The 16,641-nt window shown below is 35.5% G+C and overlaps 3 protein-coding genes across 4 annotated transcripts in view; 1 reads left to right on the top strand and 2 right to left on the bottom strand.

Annotated features, from left to right (window-relative positions):
* The window catches only part of LOC135693262 (SNARE-associated protein Snapin), a 34,095-nt gene extending 17,487 nt beyond the window's left edge, over window positions 1–16,608 (bottom strand). Inside the window, exon 1 of the mRNA XM_065211695.2 lies at window positions 16,590–16,608. Within this exon, the coding sequence (XP_065067767.1) occupies window positions 16,590–16,593 (4 nt within the window). The 5' untranslated portion in view covers window positions 16,594–16,608. The remainder of the gene's footprint in view (window positions 1–16,589) is intronic.
* LOC135693264 (uncharacterized) lies at window positions 118–1,475 on the bottom strand. Its single transcript, XM_089111151.1, has one exon. It carries the CDS (start codon window positions 1,382–1,384, stop codon window positions 449–451), a length of 936 nt encoding a protein of 311 aa, XP_088967277.1. The 5' UTR covers window positions 1,385–1,475; the 3' UTR covers window positions 118–448.
* LOC135693258 (uncharacterized) overlaps window positions 8,938–16,641 on the top strand; it is a 30,649-nt gene continuing 22,945 nt past the window's right edge. Inside the window, exon 1 of one of the 2 annotated variants that reach the window (XM_065211689.2) lies at window positions 8,938–9,522. The gene's annotated coding sequence lies outside the window, so the exon portion shown is untranslated. The remainder of the gene's footprint in view (window positions 9,523–16,641) is intronic. The other variant, XM_065211686.2, reaches the window with a different exon arrangement.

The raw sequence follows: 16,641 nt of genomic DNA, 5'->3' as shown, positions 1-16,641 counted from the left end.
TGGCCTTAGAATAAAAATGAATGGCTTAGATACAAAGACATCATTTTACTCAATGAAATATTTATCACTAACATGCAGGGTTTAGAATTGGCTTGTTTGCTCAAAGAATGGACTAAAAGTAGGATTTCTGTTCAATGGATTTACATATTAAAACCCATGCATTGTCTCAAATTTGATAAAAATTATAGTTCAACATGGAAGCCTGTAAAGGCAATTGGCACAAGGTTACTTGTTTTGCAAGTTTATTCTTACAACCATTATTGGAAGAACCTATTGCACTAATACTTAATGTTGCATTATAATACTCTTACTATTCATCTGTTGAAATCAATATAGTAGTTCTAATACCCCGTATAGTAGTTCTGATATTTGCCACAATTATTATCTGCAAAACATTAAACCAAGTTTGTTGCCATCTGCCATTCAAAACTAAAACTACTCAAAATATTTAGTTAGCACTTTTACTTCTTCTAGCTTTCAACCCAGCCATTTGAACAGGATCTCTGTATTCTGATTTTACTCTTTTTGCCCTTATTACTACACTTGTATTTGGGTTGTATTTTTCCTCTATTGGTTGATACATTTCTGGTAAGTTCCTCTGCCAGTCAGCACCATGCCAGTTATCTATACTGAGATAATGATGCTCTGTGTTTACACTGATGTCTTTCATGAGCCCTTTACCTCTCACTTCCAGTAATCTTTGACTGTTTTTTGTCGCTTCTTTTCTGCCAAACATTTCCTTTTTAGACGCTATTGACTCAGTGTAAGACTTACGAACAAGGAAGACATTCTTAAGATTACCTTTGTTGATGTACAAACCTCTGCGCTTTAGTGTATGTGAATCTAGCCAATGTGCACTGTTAAACCTGGCGCCTGTTAAGTAGGCATGCTCTGATTCCTCGCTAGCGGGGCCATGAGTAGCATTGTCTAACTTAAAAAGCCGGTAATAATCACGAATGTTACAAAGCCTCCTGTTGTCTTGTATCCAAGAAAAATCTGAACAAATTGAAGAGGCTGATTGGCTTCTTCGCAGATTTCTCAAAACAGTTGCTCTTGTTGGCCGACCCAAATGGTGTTCGGTAATTTGTATAGGGATATCGGCATATTGAAGCACAACGTTTGCGGATTTCGGCCTCAATGTATCCTTTGAATGAATATCTGCAACAAATCGCTGGTCTGGCAAGGCATGAATATCAGAAGGAATCCTCTCTTCGGCTTTTGGTCTTCGCATAACAGAGGAAACTTTGATCTTTTGCGATACTTGAGTTGCTGCATCGTGGCGATCCTTGGCTTTTACTAATGCGGTGCAGTCATGACTGCTTAGCCTTGTTCCTGGTCTTGAGCTGCATCGAGCAGGGTCGTCTTTGTTTTCGTGATAAACCATGTGAACACCCAGCCACGGCTAAATAAAAAATCAAAACAACGTGCCCACTTTCAGGTTAATAATTGATTGTGGCCACTGGCCAGGCAACGTGATCCTGCATTCTGTGCTTCTTCTGTCTCCATAGAAACGTGGACGCTATCGTTTTTTAAAAAGAGGTTGCCTCAAAAGGATAGGTATGAAACTTCCGCAAAGAAATCAGGCATCATTTCAGGCACCGCGCAGCCAGCAGGGACTTAAGCCCCCCTCAAATTTTTGCAATTATAGGTTAAACATTTTTTAGCTAGTTTACTCTAGCACAAAGTTGGAAAGTTTACACTAACGGATCCTAATGGAACCTTTTATTGACGTTGTTTGCTATTGTTGCTGTCCAGCTTCTAACTCCAAATTCTCCTAGGGTCAGCTGCTCTGATCAAACCAGATAAAGCTGTGGGACAAATTTCAATGAAAACTTATGAATATTGCCCAGGATTTTTCTTGGGTCTAGAGCGATGTTGTATATATTAAGATGCATTTCCGGCCATCTCTAGAACGTCTTATTTGCAACCAACCTTAGTCGTGGTCTTTACTAAACTCCAGAACAATGTTATAGCCCCCTCTCTATTCCCAGCCTTCCTAAATTGTCACGTCCTTGATTATCATTGTTGTTCGGTTTGATGATAAAGCCGCTACAAACGATACTTAGAACTAGAGTTAAATTTTACAATGAAATACATACACTATTTGAAAATCCTCTATCAAAACCTGTCGGTAATTGATTTTGCCACATTCCACTCCCCTCATTTGAAGATCTATTGGTATGCCACTCAGGGCCGTGGAGAGCCAGCTCGGGCCCAGGGGTGATTCACAAAACTGGACCCCTTTAAGAAAACTTCACGCCCTTGAGTCTCCCGGAGAACTAGGGAAACGCCCTTTGTAGTTACAATTGTCGTAAAAGTTTTTAAGGTTTTTTAAAAGAATGTGCAAAAACAATTTTCATGAATCAAGGACATGTGGACATAGTTTTTCTCTGTGATAAACTTATAGGCGTTGATTCCACAAATGTAGCTGAAATAGTAGCTTTTTTGCATTGTGAATAGATCTTATTACATTATTACGGGCCCCATCGGAGCACAGGCCCTTGACCTTTTGCCCCCCCTAACCCTCCGTCTCGATGCCCCTGACGCCACTGAAAGAAAAAGTAGATCGCTCTGCTTCCAAACTCTTGCACATTGCTGCAGATTGTCGAAACTTTGAAGTAAATTTTGAAAATTACAAAATAAGAAGCGCCATTTTGAACCATTGCGTCCCCCTGCGACCCTTGTTTTAGTGAATAAATGGTATATGACAAGGCCTAGGGGAGCAAGAAAGTGTGCTTGGCTTTCCTATGAAGACTTATTCTTCAATGACTGGAGCGAAGTGGGATACGATTCTTACATACGTAAAATTGTAGATTATTACATATCATATTGTGACAAAACTTACTTTTCATACTATCTTAAAGTTGGTGGTAATTAAGTACATCCACAATCAAATCATGATATCAGCCGACAAATTCGTACTTAAATCTGCTTTTTTGTCTGGCAATCTCTGCTCTGTTCAAACATCGACCAATTACACCTCTCGTTGGAAAATTTTTAAAAAGATACCATTCTAAAGTTACTTTATACGAAGATCTTAGATTGAAGGTGCGGTAATAATTACTTGTTATAACAGGGTTTATTCTGTTATGAAAATTCATCTGTAATCATCCGTTAGATTTTGTAAGAATTCTTCAGTGAACTAATGGAGGAAGATATCGGTCAGTTTCACGATCCAAAACAATTTCTCATACTCAACACTCAAATATGGGTTGTATGATTGGTAACTCAAAGTGAGGCAACATTTAATGATTGTGAGGGCTACTGAGGGAATTGCAGTTATGGCAGGCTTAGTTTTGAAACGGGTTTGAAAAAAGGTAACTGTAAAGCTAAAGGTTAATGAGTAAATTCAACTTCCCAGGTTACCTTTTTGAAAGAAGATTCGCATGTACCTAAGTTCACAAAAATACAGAAAGGAAATCCAGCATATCGATAACCAAAGCTGCACATTATTGGAATATTGTATTTATAACATTGCTTCCCTATATTTTTGTATCCAGAATTATAATGATACCTAAACAAAGTAGGACTTGTAACAATAAAATATTCTTTGACATAATTACAATACATCATTTAACAATACAGCTTAAAACTTCATATAAGAGCCAAAAGACCCTCCTTTATAATCTTATTAATGCTAGAATAGTTAAACTGTTTTTGGGGTTTAAAAGTCAACGGTGGCTTACACTATATTTGAAAACACTAATCATACAAGCAAAGATCATCAAAATTTATTGCGTTGGTAACACTTAAAGTAATATAATCATAACCACATTAAAACATGCCATAAGGATTCAGATCTGTATAAATCAACAAGAAATTGTAATATAGTTTCTTTAAAGAGGGAGATGAAACACCAAGACATCAAGCTGCAGACTAACATCTTTAACAGCACTATTTTAAGGCTCTGCTCTCATTTAATGCAGGGTAAGCACGGTTTCCCCCTTTCCTCTGTCTTTGTCACATCTTGTGGAAATCTTTTATCCCCTGTCTCTTTTGCAAAAACTCAAACACTTTTGACATTCCATTAATACAACGTCTTCTTAACACTTCATTATGAAGAAGTTGCCTGCTCCAGTCTTTTCTATTCTTTTGTATTCCTATTTGCATTGTGATAGAGCTAACTTCGTTTTGATCTAGATCTTTTACCACGACAACTTTCTAGCCTTTCCTCTTTCTGTTCGCATCATTACACCAATCCTCTTAATATTGATTCTGTGCCTTTTGCAATCTACTTCAAACGGATTCTTCTTCTTTTCGCCATCTCCATCTATCTACGTCGCGCAATTTTTACCATGATAACCTCCTATTCTTTGCTCTCTCTGTTTGCATCCTCGTACCAATTCTCCACAAGACAATCTGTGCTTTTTGCAATCATCTTCAATCAAAGTCTTTTTTCCTTGCTACTTTCTCAAATCTTCATCACACAATCCTTCCAATCTTCTTTCTTGTTTTATCTGTTTCCATCTTGAGACCAATTCATTTCTTGACATTTTTCCGACATTGCAATCACCTCCCAACAAAGTTTTCTTCATTTTGACATTTTCATACATTCTCATCACACAATCTGCTTTCATTGATATCCCTGTTTGTATCGTGATACCAGTTTCTATTAATGATATTTCAGTGCCTTTTGCAATCATCTCCAAATGAAGTCTTGTTCACTTTGCTCTTTCACTCATCTTCATCACACAATCCTTCCCATCACATCACACATCACATTATAGGGTTATAAACAATTTTTTTTGGCAGTACAGAACTTTTTGGTCGTTGTTAAACCGTAGAGATTTTAGTACTACGAAATGTTCTTTATGCAAAAGAAAACCAGAGTGGTCGATGGAAGAGCCCCTATACGCATATGACAAATCGTTAAGTCGAGTTCGTAAACTGTTAAGTTCCAAAGGGGTTCGAAATCTCATGTTTGGCAAGTTGAGCGTGTAAAATTTTGAATTCGGCAAGCAATTCCTCTCTGTTGATTGTTTGGGGTGGGAAACAAAAATCAAGACTATAACCTAAGACAAATTTTTCAGTATCAGAGAGAATTTGACAGTATGCTTTTTGGTATCACTCAACATGCCACCAAAACGTTTCCTTACTAACATGCCAATATTTCTATTATGTTTACTTGGTATATATTTTTCATCGTGTTCTTCCGGACCCATATTCTGACGTTTTATACTGAGGAGTGTCAGACAAAAAAGCTTCCAGAAGTATGTTGTGAAACGTTTGCTTTTTTCAAAGCCATTTTCAGGTTATAAAATCTTCAATCATTCCGAAATTTTATCATGGTATTTTTTTCCAATACCTCTATATAAAAACATTAAATAAAATCTATCTAGAAAGAAGAAGAATTTTCTTTCTCCCTTTAACTCGTGAAAAGGTACTGCTTTAATGGCTCAGTAGTCTTACTCCATGAGCCTCTATTTCGCTACTGCCTCACTTTACGGCTCATGGAGTAAGTCTAATGGCCCGGTGCAGTGGTTCAGGTCTACTTCGCCCTGTTTTTTTTCCAGTAATTTATAATTTGCCTCTGTATACCGATTTCCGTTCAATTTTCGACGGTATGAGCAGATTATAGCCAGAAACAGTAATATTTGACAGTGCAACCCAAGAAAGCTAAAAACCGAGAGATAACCAATGACATAGTGCTTGCAGTGTGGGAGCTTCCGCATTCTGTGTAATTTTTTAACCATAATAGAAAGAATAGGTCAGTCAAGACTATCGCTATAATCAAGATAAAATAAGGAACTAATTTAGATAAAAATAGTTACTTATTTTATCTAGCTATAATGAACCTCGCTTTTTAGGTTTGGTAAGAGTCAAAAAGCTACAATCCACTTCCTAGCTGACAAACTTTGTTGTACTTTATAATAACAAGATATCACCTGTCATTTCATGTTCAGTTTTAGATTATTCAAAATGTATTCGACAGACCTGTCGATAATAGCTCTGCATCTAACTTTTGGTTTTATTAAAAGAATGAAGTTAATAAAAATAGAAATAGCATTGACCACTATTTCTATACAAAGACACGCCCAAAATAGCTTAAGGTTTTAAATTTGGCTTGAATTTGATAAAAATATGAATCATTTGAATTCTTTTAAAACATTACAACAACCAAAGGGGAAGAACTGACACATTATGAGGCAGTGCATTATCAATTCAAAGAAAATATTAATCTTTTGGTATTTTTTTCGTTTCAACCACAAAGCCTTTTCTTTAGTGAACATTTTAACATAGAGTCCATTGCGTATTGTTTACGATAAAGTGTCGACACACTAACGTGTTTGCTCTGTCGCTATTATTCTCTGGACCCGATTCAGAATAACGTAAATGGCTTTTTTAGGGTGGAAATGATGGTCACCCTTATTTGATTGGCTGCTGGTGCTTCATGACAATCAGAAGTGCGTGAAGTGCATGTTCTATACTAAGATATCATCTAGGCTTTTTGCTTAAGGGTTGGAAACATCGAAATGGACCAATTGCATTCTAAGAAAAACTTTGCAATGCGGTGTGCTGTGGTTCTGGGCATAGAGCTGCATACAAACTGTTTGTTGCTAGGTCGTCATGCTTGCCAGAAATAAACAAAATTTAAGCTAGGTCCTCGGCCTCTCCCTATAATTCTTTTTATCTTTTCTCTTGATCATCATTAGAGTCAGCAGCTAAGATTTGTTGTGCCAGATTCCAAAAGCTAGAAGACGGTTGCAGTCATAGAGGTTTAATGATGCCACGTCGTAACAGGGACGACCGTAACACGGGGCAGATTTGATTTCTTCTCTTGATTTTGATGGGTTGGATAAGCCATTTAACTCTAACTTGAATGCAGGCACCTCTCTGTGTTGCCATCTCAGAAGACTCTGGCACTTTCGTTCTCATGAGGGTGGCCATTGAGAACTTTTTTCTTCAGACACAGTCGTCATCAACAGGCATTGTTTATCGGCTGGTCGAGAATGATCTGTTTTTATATTTATTTTTTTTGACAAAAATATAAAGTAATCTACTCACGGTAAATCATCAAAAAAGATAAAGGATAATAGAAAATTTGAGTTTTTGAGAAGTAGAAAACGGTTTTATATCATAGCCTTACATTCTAAACAAAAATTTCACTTTTTAATTAAACGTTATTTCTATTGACTGGTCAGGTTAACATTATCTAAATATCACAAAGACTAATCTTGCAATTGAACTTTAACTGTAAATAAAATAGATTTATGCTGGGCTGGTCCATCTATAGTTTCTGCGACAAAGGTATGTTAAAACATTTTATAGATTATCACCTCTACCACAGGAAAAACTCACTTTTAATTCATTGTTATGGAAGTTCTGTTTTAAAGATCAAAACTAACGAGTTAATGATATTACCTTTAAAGAATTAATTTCCAGGAAAGATTTCTAACGTTTAATAAGGCTTTAAAGTTTAAAGAGGATGGCTTTTAGTTATAGCTTGGCTTTATTTCCAGACATTAGAAATAATTGCTAGGGTTTGCCCAGTTAAGGCGAATGCAAATTTTTTCTTTTCTTGCTTTCAATATGAGTAGATCGGCGTTGGGTTTCATAGACCGTCTCCATTCAGACTCGTAGCAACATTAAGAGATCTATGGAGATTTCTGCTTGGAACGTACCTTACTGTAAAACTTTGGCATCAAAACTTTATTACAATACTTAGAATTGTAAAGAAACTTTGGTTAAGAAGAGCAGCCAGTTAATGAAAAACGTCTGCCATCCAGTTTTTCCTGGATGTTGCTGAAAATTTTTGATGAAATTCGTTAGTATCGTGAATGTGATAAAGAAAGCTACTAAAAAAGCCAGAGAAAGCTGCAACGATGTCAGATAATTGTAATTGTTAATTTCTAATCTCGAATGTCAATAGAAGAAGAAAGCAAGGCATTTAAGAGTAAAATTTTCATGTCGATTGGAAAATAAGTCCTCTACCAGCATTAACAAGAAAGATAGCAGATTCATTGTCGTGCAAAGATGTGCAGTTAGCAATTGGTGACAAATGGAAGGTGGCAGAAAACATTTTCGAAACTGACTTTTCGTTGATCTGGCAACTTCCTGTACCCACAATGCACTAATTCAATTTTTTATGCGGAATCTTACCAGGCCATCTTAGCATTAAATTTGATGCGCGGAAAAACATAATGCGCATGTTTGAAAACAGTACAGCATAGCCTCTCTTGCTTGCTTTGCAAAACAGCTCGTGTTTGCCCGAAATAAACGATATTTATGCGTTTGTCGTTGTAGTGGTCTTTGTTAACAGCTTCCTATTTTTGTGGGATATCTTTGTTTTGGCACAGACTACACAAGCAGTTTGTACAGAGCGAATAACTCTATGTATTTTCAAACCAATTGCCTTTCCGTTCCTTGCTGTCATGAGTTGTACCGCAGCGGCGTCCAATTTGTACTCATATTGTCATATATAACATAAAAGCATCCGTCTCATTTTTCTATCCGTTTTTTAACTACGTTTCGTGACATTTGTGACAGTAAGTTGACACCCAACAGCCAGGTCACCTCACCCTACTCTTTGTCAGGAGTTGTGATCATGTTTTCATTAACTCAAAGCTTTGAGACTCTTTCTAGTAAGAATTGAAGAGCACAAGGATGAAACATTGTTGCTAGACTTTATTTTTCCTAATCTTGTTTCTATGATCGTCTTATATTTATCATAGATATCTTCTGGCGATCAACTTTAGATAACGCATGAAAATGGCTATGACAGAGTTTTGTCTAGGTAGGGTAACCAGTTGAAACAGTAAACAAGGTACCTATTGAAAACGTTTGATTTTGCAACATTCAATTGCAGCCATAACAAGCTTGTAATAAGTTTATTGGCTCAAACGACTTGAACAAAACTTGTTTTGTTTTGTTGTTGCGCATTTTTTTCTAAGAAGGGGAGCATTCCCCTGACTTTTGTATGCTTTCTTAATCTCATTTCTCTGGTTGGATTGTCGTGGCTGGATGTTGGATTGACTGACGAAAAACAGCGGTCGAAGGAAAATAATAAAGGAATTAAGAATACCTTGTGGCTTTTACTCAAAGGCTCGTTAGCTTTGCCTCACACCATAAATTGGATCAGGTTGGGCTAACATTAGATTTATCTCTGGATAAAAGAAGCAGCACAGTGGCACAATCGGAGCACATCGCAGCCAACTGATTTCATCTCAGGAGTCAGAACACTGTCTTAATTTATTGAAAGCAGCCAAGATTAGTGAAGATCTTTTTCAGCCAAAGAAAGGTAAGCCACTCTTGCTATATGTAAGCCCGTTTATGAGCTAAATGTATATCTTCAGAGTAATCAGATCTCACTTTGTTCAGAACTAATTTGACTTTGTTCCATTAATAGGATGAGACGGCAATCGATGTATCATCTCCGTAATTATCTCCAAATCTGATAATTCATTTTTATACTTCCATGTAGCCTCGTCCATTTTCTAGTCTTATTTTCAACTTGTGCGTTGCTTGTGACCCTGCTAAAGGATTATTTTATCCGATTTCTCGTGTCTTAGTGCAAAAGCTTCCGTAAGTAATTGCGTGTTTCAGTTGTATTGCAAATCTAAAGTATTGGTGAACGAAGACTTCAACCATATTATATTGTAGTAATTGCCAGCAACAATATAAGCTTTTCATTTTTTGTGGTGTGAGAAAAAATACAAAACAGCATTTGACCCAGTAAGTGCCACTGTGGTGCTATGATGTGTCGTGTAATAGATCTAGCGAGGTGACAGATCCATGTTTGAATTGGAAGAAGAAACATCTTTGTATACAAATAATCGTATCGCGCGTAACGTCATGGTTTGAATGTTTCGCTTCTGAACAATGCAGATTTTTCTCATAAATCTAGAGTAGATTCAATTCTGGAAAGCTTAGGACTGTCAGTGTAACAAGTAATCATTACCAGCTGCCGCCATTGTCAGCTTGCAAAAAGCCTTGGAATATGAAGGAGAAAGCGTTTTGTTTACTGTGACGTTAAGGCATACATTTGAATGCCTGAAAACGTATGTAACAATACTACCGCTCATGAGTTGTAATAAAGAGAGTTGAATCGAGGTTGTTTCATCAGGACTGCTTCAACTACTATAATTTCTTTTGTCGTTATTTCAATAACTAGTTTTTAAAAGAAATAATGTATCTAATTGTAGTTGTAATGTATGTATATATGAAAGCAGATTAATGGAATTTTCTAGCAGGGTTTATCAAGCCGCCTGAGCTGGTAGGGTGCTAACAGAAAGAAACTTAATTTTGAATTTAGTATTATAGGCTGCTGTAAAAACTCAATCAATCGCTCCATTTATTCGCTTGTGATTTGACATATAAGAGGTGAACTGCTGATTCAAGCATTTTGTTCTATGTTTATGTACGAAGCATCATATTTGATTCAAACGCTGATATGTTTGTGTTCCTGTTAAGTTATATCGTTTTCTGTTTTTCATCAAAGTTTTGACATCAAAGATTGCTTATGTAGTTGCCCTTGGCTACCCTCAACTCAATTTTCTACTTGTATAGTGAAAAAACTTTCTTAAGAGCCAAAGCCTTGCCTCGAAATGATGTCTTCACTTTTGTCACAAACAAACAAGCTTTTGGTTTCTATTAACAAGCAACAAAACTAAAGGTTCCTCAGCTAATTGTTTTGCTTTCCTCAAGGATAAGCGACAAGAAACATTCATATTTATTTAAAGAAAACGGGCTATAATGATCCTACATGAAGCGGCTACACAGTGAGGTCTGGGGATATACTAAAGCTATATTACACAAGTTGTCTAATAGCTTTTATTTGCTAAGTCGCTCATTTCTAATACAAAAGAGCTATGCCCATTTCATTTCTTAAATCAATGAAGAATATAACGTCCAATTTGTTTCATTATTGGACAAAAAACCACATTTATATTCTGTTTAAAGTCTGAATTCATCAGATTTGTTCGTTGGCTCATATGTCTGCCACTTAACATGATCTAAGACAATTGTGCAGTACTTAAAACTCATGAAGTCTCATAATTTCTCATCAAATATCCACACATTCCAAAGCATTAATAAAAATGAGAGAACATGTAGCTTTTATGAAATAAGTTGGCAGTTTTCATCTGACCACTGATTCCCCAGTGCCTGAATGACGTCACCTTGTTTAGGCATGCATTGTCAGGTGCTATCCAGTCAATTCAAGCAACTTTATACCCAATTTTCTCAAGTAACCTTGTCACATCTGCAATTCTCAATAGTTCGGAGAAGTCAAGGTCCTTCATTTCATCTTTTTTCTTATTGACGCAAGCACTAGGCTGTCATAAATTTCATTAGATTTCGTCCTTCCACTGTAACGACTTCAATTACATTATTTTTTTCATCATCGTCTCTTTTAATGAAAATCATTTTACTATCTTTTGACTTCTGTTCTTGAAAATCATCTTATCATTCTTTTATTGAGGTTTTTCCAGTTTAATTTTACTCTTTCATAAAAATCCTTTGAAACCTCTGATGAGAGATTTTGTGCCTTGTGCTCCTCTTTTACAAAGAATCTTTAAATAAAAATGCCAAAAACATGCAATTTAACATAAAAAACAATTCCATCTACATATAGCATTTTTCATTCATTCCTTTATTTTAATTTGGTATCTACAAAATGGCTATAAAAGGCATATCCAGATGAAATCTGGTAGATAAGCTGGAATCGAATTTCAAAGATCTAATTATGACCGAAATAAGATTTTCAAAAAATTTCCTTTTGTTTCAAAACATCAATTAATATTATCTTGATAGTTTTGAACGATGTTTTCTGTGGCTTCTGTGGGAAAATCATTCTTAGAGGTAAGTCATTATATTGCAAAAAACAGGATAATGAAAGAGTCGATTCGATATGAAGCCTATTACTCCGATATACTGAGATTTTTTTGAGGTCATGTAATATATGTAACAAAGGTAATTTTTCAGGTCAGTTTCGTTAATGCAAATAAATGTTTGTGCATCTTTGATGTAAATTAACAAAGGGCAATTGCATTATTATAACTAGAATTGCGTAAGTTTAACATTATTGCCATGCTATGAAAAATATATCCTATTATTGCAAGTGATCACATCATTACCCTTTTCTAGATCGATCACCAAAATTCGAACGTCATAGAGAAGCAATAACAAGTTACGAAAGTTCGCATACTATCTTTCCAATAAAGCAATAATAATTACTGCTAAATCGAGTAGTAACGCAGGTGGTGTTGACAGATGCGTCTTTATGAAAGTATTTTGAGCAATTTATAGAGGCAGCCGACCCAATTTGTAGCGATTTGTAGTTACAAGCGCGATAGTGGAAACTGCTGATGAAGCTCTAACACGAATACCGTTGATCTGTATCTTGAGAGCCATATACCAAGCTGCTTCTATGTTTATAACTTTAGACTAAGCTAAATCCCCTCGAAGCATTCTAATTTTGCGATATACACTTGCTTTAAGGTGGGTGCTTTAAGAAATTTCGCTCTGTTCCGTTGCAGATTGTGAAATAAGGCTTTCTTTTCTAAGAAAGAATCTTTCTTTTCAAAATTCTAGGATATTTTTGAGAAAAAGACTATCGTCTCTTTATTGCTACCTTTGACGAGAGTTGGGCAGTGAAGATAAATGAACGAGATTTCAATTAAACTTACCAACAGTTCTGATAAAAGATAGATGAAAAAGTGAAGTATGACGGTATGATAGCATAAAACCATGTTTATAGGCATAGATATAGTTTATAAACATTGAAATGCCTCACAAAAATATATATCACTCATACAGAATTGCGGGACTTGCTTATCTTATCTCCTTCAAAACTGTATCGGCCAAGATCGCTTTTCTCTATTATGCGGATGGAAAGAGGGCGGCATATGGGTGGAACAGACCGCAATAAGTCCAAGACTACCCGAATGATTATTGAGCACATAATTCAATTAATTCGGCTGACTATAGGTATGCTTAAAAACCTCTCGTAATGCAAGCGCTCTGATCTTTCAGCGTCGATGTCTTGGCTTACTTCCTTCTTGTGCTTGATGTCTTATTTGATAACAATGAAAGCTTTCCCAATTGTACACAATTTCGAAAGGGCAGCGAACTTGAATGCTGGCCACGTGACCCCGTAAAGCAATCAAATATATAAAAGAGCCTTGCATGTATTCTCTATTGCTTGGGCAAGACATCTTCAAGCCAGCACTTTTGGCTTCACCACTTTCATGGATTTTAAGAAATTTGACAGCAGAGTATGTCAAGATCAACTGTCTTGATTATACAGTAGATATAGCTTTACAATCGATAAAAGAAATTTACAGTAGATATTGTTGATATGATCTTTCCTTCTTTACTTCTTATACCGCCAAATTTGCAGATAAAATCGCTGCACTACTATTCTTAGTATTCATTAGAATCGATTGTAAGTTATCCCTGTCATATTTTCTTTAATCTTTGTCTGGTTAACTGATATTTTCTGCTGCATAACCGATAAAGAAAGGGAATGGGTGACAGCTCGTTGTTCGAATGGCGTCTTTGAGTATTTGTCGACTTGAAGAAATGGTTTTGATTCACCTAACAGTGCCGTTTATCAGCAACAGGCTCAAACTTAAAGCTCCAATAGTAAAACAAAGAACTTTTAAACTGGCATTAATTGAAAAGTTGTTATAGAAGTTATAGAAAATATTAGTTATAGAAGATATATACTAATAATCGTTTAAGACAACTATATTTGATAACTTTGTAGCTGTTTTGTCGAATGGTCACATGCTATGAATCAGACTAAACTGTCCACGTTTAACGGTTCTAGCAGCCAAACCCCAGTCCTCCTTATCTCCTGATATGTCACTGACACATTACAAAAGCAAAAATCATCATGTCTGAAAATTTGATAAAATTTATCACCATAAACATATGATTAAGACCTCTCTTTGTCGAAAAGAATTCCATCTATAGAAGCTTATTTTTGACAGTAAACCTTGATTATGACTAAGCCTCAAACTACGAAAGAAATTTCAGGGGGTCTCTGACCCCCCTATATCTATGGAGCTGGAAATTTGTGGCATTTTTTTAAAATTTCTCATACACATTTCTATGTATTATGAGCTTTAGAAATTTCAGAAAAAATGCACATGTAGACAGGAAACATTAATTGTTAAGATATCTGACGTACGTGGATCGTGAAGATGACATAAATCTGTGTGATAGGAATCATGATTGATCTATGTGGATGTAATTTTAACAGATAACATCCAAGCAACATTTCACTGAGTTGTGGAAAATGTGCGTCGTGGGTGGTTGCAGATTTAAACGAAAAATAGATCTGTTACTAATTGGACGTCACCTTTATGGCCTGAACCAACATTGAAATGTAACAATTGTTAAAAAAGTATCCAAAATGTACTTGGTCTATGTAATTCCTACCCGCTAGCTTCATCCACTGTACTCGCTTGGTACTAATGAAAAGACCTTAATGAGAAACAAGGAGCTTAAAACTGTGCTACTTAGTGTAAGCTGCTTTTGGAAATTAATGGCAAAGATTTGAGGTCCATGTAGAACAAAGTGTTCCTAAGAATGAACCAGAACCACCTCGCAAAGGCTCGCTGAACTCCTTTTTTTTATCATCATAAAAATACAATTTAAAAACTAACAATTAACACAAAATAAATTTGTGTGTGCTGAATTAGAGGTAACAAACATGCGTTATCGTGTCACCTCTAACCCAACACAGTAAGTTCTTAATTTATACAAAATTAGAACTACACGGATGCAAATAACAACATAGACAGAGATTCAAGGGCAAAACAACTTTGATTTATCGTACGACGAAATTCATTTTGTGCTAACTAAAAACCTTACAGTAGCATCTAGAATCATTCTATTAGCTATTTTATTGAATTTTGGACTGCCGAAAAATTGCAGAAATGATCGTCAGGCAATTGCGTCACATTACTATTGAGTATATATGATACTACACCAAGCAGGTGATTTTTATGAACTAAATGGAGTGGGCAGTGCAGGAGAAAATGAGTTGTGGATTCAACTCCTTCCTTACAATTACAAATGGGACTCGCGCATGCAAAAATAATGGTGGAACATATGCTCATTCAGATCGCTAAAATGAACTCGAAGCCTCGTTATGAGTGTTGAGTGATGCCTGTTAGTTATTTCATGCAGATACTTTTTTGCTGGCTGAATTGTTGATAATAAAACTGTTTTGAACTGAGATATTGTCGAACAAGTTCTTATTTGGTGATCGAGTTTGTTTTATATGTTCACACAATAGGAAAAGAAACGCTTCGAATACCTTTGTGAGGATGAATTTTCATATCTAAAATCATTAGTATCAAAATCAAATAATATCAAAATCATATCAATCGCTGAACTCCTTTGGAAATAATTTTCTGACGCTAAGCTTGTACTTTTCCCTATTCATTCTGACACATATTAAATTTTCTGCATTTTCAAAGAAGGTCAACAAATGCTTCTATTTTCCTAAAGGGTTGACGTGCTGGAACGATGAAAAGTTATACAATTTTTCAGCTTTCATTTGTCCTCAGCCTAAGACATCGTGGCAGCGGGTATTATGCGCTAACAGAGCATGTTCTTGCAAATTACAGTTCAGAGCATTTAATCGTTCTCTAAATTTTCAATTGAAATAATTAAAAATAATAATAATAATAATTAAAATAATAATAATGGAAACTTTTCATTTTGAATTCCTGTTAATAATAATAATAATAATAATAATAATAATAATAATAATAATAATAATAATAATAATAATAATAATAATAATAATAATAATCAGTACCCTTTTTACCGTTAGTTTGAAAACAGTATTATGAACACTAATAAACACTGACTTGAAGCAATTTAAGAGACTGCATTATGGGAGGTGTTGACTGCAAGCGTTACAGGCGCATTGATTTTCGAATTACCAATCTTTTATAAGAGCTTTGAACTGACTTGCATTTTTGGACGATTTTATTTCATTTGCAAGAGAATTCAAAATCTTTGAAGGAAATCTATGTCTGACTCTGGAGTAGTTGGGTAGAATTTCGGATTCCTGATCATGCATATTGAGAATTATATCAAACTATACAGTAACCAGTCAAAAGCTGCAGCACAAAGCTTCTTTACGTTAACAATTATTCCTTAACAAAGTACGAGTGTAAAATACGTTTGTACCGTATATGTTAATGCGTGACTGAACTTGTGGACCTCTAAGAGTGTATGGGAACTTTGTAAGAATTATTCTTTGATCTGATACCTACGTTAACGATTATCTTTTTTTCTTGCTCAGACGAGATCAACCTCAAATTCGGTGAGTCAAATGTAAAAGAGTACACTTGAGCAGAGTTAAGCCGTAGGAAATGGTCATGCCAGGCTTCTCAAGAGTACAATCCTTCATAAACCGGGTTTAGTATCTATTTGATAGAAGAGTGTTCTACATCAAGACCTACTCGTCGCTTTTCATTCACAGGATCTTTCTTCCCTAGAATATCTGTTTGATCAATTACGAGATTAATGATTTCTAAATAGAAATAACTTGCACCAACGTACATGATAGTAGCAGGATTTCAAAACATTAGCTGCTTAAAAAGAATTCTTCTAAACAGACTCACCCATAATCCTGATTATTCGATCATCTATGGTAGTCACGAGGCAAACTCCGAG

This window comes from Rhopilema esculentum, chromosome 11 (assembly GCF_057945365.1).
Source record: "Rhopilema esculentum isolate cy_ngs chromosome 11, ASM5794536v1, whole genome shotgun sequence".
NCBI lineage: Eukaryota > Metazoa > Cnidaria > Scyphozoa > Rhizostomeae > Rhizostomatidae > Rhopilema > Rhopilema esculentum.
The sequence above is the reverse complement of the archived record's forward strand: the minus strand, read 5'-3'. Positions and strand labels throughout refer to the sequence as shown.